The sequence below is a fragment of the Etheostoma spectabile genome, chromosome 18, assembly GCF_008692095.1.
Source record: "Etheostoma spectabile isolate EspeVRDwgs_2016 chromosome 18, UIUC_Espe_1.0, whole genome shotgun sequence".
Taxonomy (NCBI): domain Eukaryota; kingdom Metazoa; phylum Chordata; class Actinopteri; order Perciformes; family Percidae; genus Etheostoma; species Etheostoma spectabile.
Genome location: NC_045750.1, coordinates 11,759,754 through 11,768,599, shown reverse-complemented (window position 1 = coordinate 11,768,599; position 8,846 = coordinate 11,759,754). Strand labels below are relative to the sequence as shown.

Below are 8,846 nucleotides of genomic sequence, written 5' to 3'. Positions count from 1 at the left end.
ACACACACACACACACACACACACACAGAGCCAGTCTACAGCAACACAGCCTCCCCCTCTCCTTTAAGTGTAGCATGGGGCCCCGTGGTCTGCATACTTTAATAACTCAACTCACATGGTCCAAAACTCCAGGGAAAGCAGTGCAGTACTTAATTACACACAGTCAGACTCAAGCCAGAATGACATTCACTCCTCCTGTTCTCTCGCTGACAATATGGAGGACTGTTGGACGAATGACAAGGAGTGTACCTGTGTTTGTGCCTGGATATTGATTTGCCATGAAAGTATTGATATATAACCAGTGTTTGACCTGCTTTTAAATCCAAATTATTTTCTGTTTTTTCTACCTGCTCCCTTAATCCCAAATGTAGTTGTTTGTCTTATTTAAGGGGACTTCCAACCTCACATTAGACCCATCACTTCACTGCTAACTGTACTCTACGTGTAAAACATCTTCAAAGAGAGCTAAGTGGGGTTGAAATACAGCACTTATGTATAAAACACGTTGTGTTGCTTAGATTTTAATATTTATAAAGTTAATGTTTGTCAACAAATTCAAATTCTACAAACCAGTTGTGAAAATGCTGCCTTTCTCCCTTTTCATTAGGCGCTGTTCCCAAAATAAATACTATTTTGTGTCTGCTTGATTCTTAATTGACATAGGCCTGTTTGGCAGGTTTATGGGCTCATAGTGTTTTGCTATTGTTCTGCCTGTGATGTGGGGAGTAGATCAGTAGATAAGTGTTGATGTTGCTTGTCAGGTTAGATCACCCTATATTCACCTGTATAGGTGGTATGGTCCAATTAGGGAAGACTGAGTTCAAAGGGCATCAGAAATAGGTGAAAGGGACTTAGCGGCTTGCTGTGAGGTTGCCGGTTTGTTTGGTTGATGTTGATTTGCCTCGGATTAATATCGTTGTTTTTTTTGTATTTTGATTTGAGTACATTTTGGTGTAATTTTTATCAATAAAGACACAAATTGTGAAATTGTCACCAAGCATGGAGAGATAGACACAGTATATGGTATTTATCAGTTATATAATGAGAATGCAAAAGTGACTGGTAAATAAAAAAATGACATGAATATATTACTGACAATGTCAGTTATATATTCTTGTTACAATCTTTTGTGGAAGATTATATGTTTATATAACATAGTACAACAGTCAGTATCATTACTGTCTCTCTGTATAATGTCTACTGGCTGATGCCTCCATAATTAGTAAATATAAAGCTTATACCAGAAAACGAAATGAGTTTTGACATTTTACTTTGGGTCTCAACTGAGCTTCAGCTTATGAAACCAGCTGGCCTGGAACCAAAACAGATACAGATTTAAAGCAGTGTTATTGGCAAGCTATTGACTCAGTCATAAAGTAACTGTGCAGCTCTGTCAAATACTGGAAATGCATTAGTATTTCAAACCACAAGCATCCGAGGCATTGATTTAGCTAATGTCCATATGCGAGTAAATGGGCCTGTGGGCACTGTGACTGAGATGAAGGAAGGGAAGAAGGCCAAAAGAGTTGGTATTTGTTTTACCCTTTAAATAATATTGTTAGAAAAGTTGTCTACATTGGGCACTGTTTCTCTTGGAAATGGGGCAACATAGTGAAAGGGGTACCCTTTATGAAGCTAGTTTAATTATAAACTCTGTATACTGTATTGGCTCCTATTAATATTGAACATATTGTTAGAACATATTTTCAGATTTTGGGGAGATGTTTTAAGAGGGGGGGCTTTTTAGTTCATTTCATCTCAAATCTGACACAATGTATTGGCCAAAGATGCACTGCTTGATAAAATAGAAAGAGAAAAGGTGATTGATGCCGCTAGCTGTTTCATTTCTCCTAATACAAATCTTGTCTGGCAGGTGCAAAATGTTGGCCACATGACTATAGCTAATTAATCAACAGGCCCTATCCGCCTGCATGACTGCTCTTTGTGCGAGACTCCAACAAAGAGGCAGACATGGTTCTCCTGAATGAAAAGTGGTGCACCTCAATGTATGTATTATTAAGCAGTTTGCAGGGTCATATCAATAGATATATAACGTATACCAGGTGTGAATTCCTAGACCATTAAAACGTTCAAGACACCATCAAGAGTAAAGAACACAAAAATGTGTACTGTGTATATGTGCAATTTTCCTAACAGAGAAATGAATCCAGTCTGTGAAAAAGCAATAATTATCAGACACTGATTTCCTCCACAGTACATACATGTACCATACCTACAAAAATAATAAAATACAGCTTGTAATGTGTCCATTTTTATTGTTTATGCTTAAAATTAGCTTCAAGCCAGAAACAATAATTAACTGTTGCTTAACCCTTTAATCTCTGCAACAGATATAATCTGCCAGTGCCTACGTTGGTATTTTTGCTTACTGTGCTGTCATTTCTTGGAGTATCTTCAAATGCCTCATATCCCTACAATCAGTACAACCTGAGCTAAAAGGTGATGTAATTCAATAAACTATAATAATTAATAAAAGTATTGAAATTGTGTCATAAACAAAAAATACAAAAATCAGACATGTTTTCAACACATTTTACTAAATAAACAGAAAAAATATTCATCAAAATGATTTCTAAATGAAGAAACATGAACAAAATATTTCTTAACACTCCAAAAGTTATTTGAACGACGTAATTTTTTTTAGTTTTTGAGATATGCTCATTTTTATGAGCAGAGTGTAAAGTGATTTTCATCTGTAATAGAACAGTGTCACATGGTTTAGCACTGGACGTCACGTAATGATATAGCGTCATCACGAGCGTACAACGGAACGACTCAAAAGACAAAAGTCTTAGCTTTCTGCTGCAAAAAGAATAAATGCTCTAGCTGTTATGTTTTTTGTTTTAGATACATTTAAACAAGATCATGTAAACAACCATCTCTCGTGAACGCTTGCAGGAGCTCTGTTCTCTTGAGAGTTAAAAAAAATAAAAAAAAGCCTCACCAGGTATCTTTCATCATCTTTCATCCCTGGAGTGCGGATAAGGTGGTTCTGCTCACCCCTCCAGTCACCAAAGCGACGAAAGAAGTAATTGGAGAGGAACCGGTTGATGGGGTCCCGGATTATGTTGATATAGACCGGCTGCTCTATTCTGAACCTTACAAAGACAAATAAAAACGTAAGTTAAGACCTGTGCAGAGTAGTCGCCTGCCAATCGGAAGGTTGGCAGTTCAATCCCTGGCCCTGCAGTCCCATGTCAAAATGTCCTTGGGCAAGACACTGAACCCCGAGTTGCCCCCGATGCTGCGCCATCGGAGTGTAAATGTGTGTGAGTGTTTATCTGATGAGCAGGTGGCACTTTGTACAGCATCCTCAGCCCCAGTGTATGAATGTGTGTGAATGGTGAATGGTTCCTGTACTAAGTAATAGCGCTTTGAGTAGTCGTTAAGACTAGAAAAGCGGTATATAATGACAAACCATTTATATTTACATTAAGAGTTGCTGGTTTCGAAATGATGTTGTTAAGCATCATTGTACATTGGGGCACTACTGTACCTGGTAAAGTTGAGGAAGTGAACATGCCGTGTGTAGAGGAAAGGCTGAGGGATATCACTGATGTTCTTCATAAGATCCACCTGAAAAAACACAAAAACAAAACAATTAATTTGATGTGTCACACAGAATTATTAAGTGTAAAACACAGTATATGTCTTTATCTATGGCAATCATCTGAGGCGAGTTAAGATCAAATCCTAAATGCCAGTGCATAACGTTATGGTAGAAATCAAGCAATTATCACATTAATAGAAGATAACCAAAAGCATATATAAGCTCCTGACAGACGGAACGAAGAGTTACCATCCCAAGTGGTTGCATGTTTGAACTGATCATGGATAAAATGCTAATACGTTGGCTGTGTGTTTATCTGGCTGTGGGTCTACCTTTTTTTGGATTTGCAGAATCTTCCACTACAGAATGACCTCGTCACAGTTACAACCTCTACAAGTGTTTCGTTCATCTAACAAGATTCTTCAGTCATGTCAGGCATAGGAGAAATCCAACATGTTTAAAGCAGTTCTTCCAAGCTTCTTCTTCCTCTGCTGCTATGACAGATTAAAAAACATCCCAAAGGTGTTCCAGGTCTGCATGGAGTGGCAGGCTCACAGTAGCCATAACAAACTTAGAGATAGCCTAGTAGTTCAATATCCAGTGCAGATCCCTCACAATAGCTCTTTGACTGAAGGCCACGGAACTGAAACCTATTTCTTAGTCATTCCTCTCATGAACACCTCCATATTGGAATAATTATGTATGTTTGATCCAGATATATTCCAGTCACAGACAGTATGTAAGAAATAAGGGACTTTGTTTATTTTGTCTTTATACAAGTGGAGCACACATTTCTAAATAATAAAAATAGGAAAAAGTAAAAATAGTTAAATAAAAGTGGAAGTTTAAAAGGGTAAACACAAAAGAATAATGAACAGCAGCTGGACACTGTGCATGGGAAATTAAATAAGTCCCTCTGCTACCCAGACAGAAAAACACATGCCAAGGGCAGAACACAATTGGTGACCAGGGAATGGGGGGGAAGGAGACATTAATGTGGAGAAACAGAAGATGAAGAGGCTTCAACAGCAGCTGTGATAGAAACATCTCATCTTAGCTCTCAAATACCTCCATTGATCCAGATGCTGATTTGAAAGTCCTGAATAAAAATAGGCTCAAGGATTCTCTTCACAGGTAGGCTACTCAAATTGATTCTTTAGGCTACTTCTGTGAAGCTGAACTAAACTTTGAGCTAAATGCTAATGTCAGTATGCTAACATGCACACACTGAAGGAAGAAGTGTGGGTGTGCTAGTTCAGGGACTGTGGACATCTGGCTTGAGGCAAAAGACATGGAAAGCTGGATACATCTGAAAATAGCAAGGGACCAGATAACGATACAATAATACTTTCTATTGTGTGTGACAACTTGACACAGTTTAAGTTTATGTGGAATCCACACTCACCCAGTGAGAGAGCAGACTCTAGCAGTGTTTTTTGAAAGATCAATAGCACAATCATACAGCCATGCTCTCTGTGAGGACGCATGGTGCTCATAAAACATTCACTGATCTGTCAGATCAAGCTGTGGCAGCAGAAAAGGACACCCCCTGGGAATATGAGACTATGTGTAATTCTGCTAATTCTAGGTGTTTTTTCTGACAAGGCTTCCAGGGGAGATTCCAGAGAACAACTGGATGAGCCAAAACCTATTTCATACAGTCTATGACTAAAACACTTTCAATGAATCATTCCTTGGAAACAGGATCTACAAGCAGAAAGAGAGGAACAAGTCTGGTTGTTTCAGAGTGTAATGGAAAATTACATTTAACCAATGATTTTCATATTAATTATTCATAATAAGATCTCCGATGCCTCTCAGAGTATAAGACTTCTGTATCTGTCCTCAGTGTGATCTCTTTGTAGGAAACAACTGGATATGTTATGACTTTGCATTTGTCCTCCAAGGACAAATGGCCTAAAGTCTGGCAGAAACAGTTGCCTAGAGCGGTGTTTACCATGGCAGGTCCCAGGTCGAGACCATAGCTTATCCAAAGAGACGAGATGTTCTTTTTCTGCTAAGATAGAATGACCGGTCAAGAAACTTGACACACGGAGGGCAGATTCAGAAATACGTAAGAGCTCCAACTGTCTGCCTTAGGTCCACTAATTGTTATGTTTAAGATTAAACTGTTTTCCATGCAAGGGTTTTTTTCTTTCCTCTGGGGGCACTGGATATAGGGAAGTGTATTACTGATTGTAGACACACAGAACTTTGGTCAGTCTGTAACTCTGTTCGTTGTGAAGACTGTTCTTTTCATTTGATTGTTCTCTGCAGAACACAATTAAACCTTTTCACCAAATACCAAGACCTTTAATTCAGTTTGCAGCCTGTCTTTATTTTGTTTCAACAAGGTCTCATCTTCAACGAAATTCCTCCCTCGCTGTAACAAGAAACTTCCATAACAAGAGGAAACAGGTACAATAGTAGCAAATATAATGACAGAAAAAGAAGAATTGATTGAATTAATTTGTCTGAGTTTAGAGAGACCAACAGAATTCAAACACACTGTTCTTTTAATTTGAATGAGCCTTGATATTGGAAGCAAATACAAAATAAATAAAATATGAATGCAACTATTCCCACAGAATCTTCAAAATAATAATCCCTAAAAGTGTTTTCCCAAAAATGAATACCATACATAAGCACCATACATGCTTTTTATCTTAATGTTAATCTATCTCTATATTAGCTGTCTAATTCATGTATTGTATTATGTCCTGTCTTAACAGACTGTATCACTCTTTACTTAAAGATATTTCAAGCAGAGTGCATTGATCATCTGAGGAACTGAATGTCCTGTTTGAATGGTCTGCTCTCATAAACTATGCATAGGCCATAGGTCACAGCAACATTATTTGGACAGCACCAGTAATATGTATACATGTTTATGTACACAGAGAAGTAAATCTGAGGCCCCAGTCAGATCTGGGTTTACCACTCCTCCCTCTTCTCTATAACCTCACTATATTTTCACTCACTCTGCTTCCACTTTGTGGATCTCTGCTGTAAAATAAAATTAATTAATTAATTAATTCAACACTCTGGGCCCCTCCTCCGTGCTATCTGTCTTTTCTAATAAATTTCAATTCAAAATAAAAAAAAGTTTATTTTCCGCAACCTGCCCCCCTTGGCCATTAGTCCAGACCAATTAGCCCAGACTTAACCCCTGATGTCCCCTCCCCTACGCCCAGGTTGATGTGCAGACACTGGACACACATGGCACATTTGGTGAGTGAGTGTGAGTGTGTGTGTGTGTGTTTGTTTTATGACCCACCCCTCTGGTCTGTCTGGCCTGACCCCCTCTCATTTACCAAGGAGAGCTGCAGGGAGACAGAAAGTGGAGGACAGTTGGAGATTCCAGGCATACCTGCAACCCCACGACTCCTGCCCCCTCCTTCCTGAGCCCCCGTGGCGGCCACACAGAGCTCACCAAGGGAACGGAGGAAGCGCAAAAAAAAACAGAAAGCTATGACTGCTGATCTGCATTCAACTCAATCAACTATGTATCAATTAAAAAAATCTTAAATAACCCACGTTAGAGGTAAATATGTGGGCCAGACATTGTAGAAAAGGACTCCACGAGGATCAGTCCACCTATTACAGAAACTGTCCATACAAAGCTTGTGTATCTGCTCAGTCTTTATACAATGCACAGGAAGTAAGTGCCTTATTCAAAAATTAAATATCCTTAATATAAAAACATAAAATGGCACAACTGCTTACATTAGAAAAAAAAAGACTACTTGACTTGAAATTAGAGTTTTAGCAGCCATTTCTAACCAAATGTAATCTTCTTTCAGCACCCAATCCAAAGCTCTGTAAGTGACCAAAGGCAAACTGTTGCTTCAAGTGTAGCTGGTGAGATGCTACTAGGGAATAACTGTTTACAATCTTTGTTTGTACTGCAGGGGCCAGCCACTTTCTGGTGGTTGCATATCTGTGGCTGTATGATGCAGATACACAAGGTTCATGGCTGAAGAGTATCTGTCTGCTGATGAATGTTTTTGGTAAGAGAAAGGAAACACAATCCCACGTGAACTACGACAAACTTACAAAAAAGAGGCTGTTCCCACCCCCCCCCCACCCCCCCCCCCCAGGAAAATGTTTATACGCTTCCCCAACGAGCCTGTTTGCTCCGTACTGAAAGGGCCAGATGGGTCACTATGTGCCACAAATCTGCAGAATCTCTGCAAAGTTTCAGACAAACAAGGCACCTTCACTTTTTGGCAACCCACGGACACACAAGGCATCAACCCTGGGCAAACCCATTAGCGGACTACTGGGAGACCCAGAAGGAAAACGGTCCAAAAACTGCAGTCTAGAGACAGAACCACAACTGATGAGACAAACATCTCTAAACTTAGGAGCCCCACGTCTGGATCTGCATAAATTAACACAGAAGTACACATGCAAATAAACAAAAGAAACGGAGACACACTTTACAGAATCACACACAAACAACGTACACTCTTAAACAGACCCCCCCCCTTGCACAGACACTGGTATGCACACACTCACTCTGAGGAGTATTGCTTGGGACTATTGACAGAGATGTTTTATGTCCAGATAATAATAATGGATAAACAAGTAGCTGTATTAATTTTAACGAAACGTTTACATCAACAGTCAGTAATGGTTAAATGTGGTTAGAAGTAGCTAATCCCTAAAAGACGCTGTCAATATCATGTGAGGATGTGAGCCATCCCTGCAACACACACGATTTGAGGGGTGGAAATCAAATTTTTCTGCAAGATATTGCAATAACATAATATTGCAATTTTTTTTTTTTAAAGTTTAGCTAGAGTTCAATATTCGTGTTGTGAAGCATTATGCATGGATGAGAACATAGATTAAGTGTTTTTCTTTACTAAGCATGGAACAGTGAAAAGTCAAACACAGAACATTTATCACAAAAGCTAAAGTTATTACAATAAAAAAGGTTCCAATGAAAAAATATCCGTACTTTGCTGTTAACTGAAATTTTTGATATGCCTCAGTTCAATAGTAGCATCTACATGTAGCAACTCCTACAATCATGTTAATATCATAAATAAAGGAAATATTCCTTGAAAATAGGACATTTCTGCAAAGAATCTGTGATATGTAACTGTGATGGCCGCAACAGCATTCACACATGGAAACAGCAACTCATGGTGGTAACTCTCTTTTGTTTTGAGCACATTACACATTATACAAAATAAACAACTGGACACACATACATTTTAGTTCTACAAGTTTTATTAGGTATTTGACTTAGTTTTCTATTTGGGTG

General features: G+C 38.8%; 1 protein-coding gene across 1 annotated transcript in view; it reads right to left on the bottom strand.

Moving 5' to 3' along the window:
• usta (uronyl 2-sulfotransferase a) overlaps positions 1-8,846 on the bottom strand; it is a 54,159-nt gene that overhangs the window by 7,002 nt on the left and 38,311 nt on the right. The window contains exons 4-5 of the mRNA XM_032543308.1: positions 3,518-3,597; positions 2,966-3,119 (exon numbers count right to left, since the gene is read on the bottom strand). Of these exons, the coding sequence (XP_032399199.1) occupies positions 2,966-3,119; positions 3,518-3,597 (234 nt within the window). The remainder of the gene's footprint in view (positions 1-2,965; positions 3,120-3,517; positions 3,598-8,846) is intronic.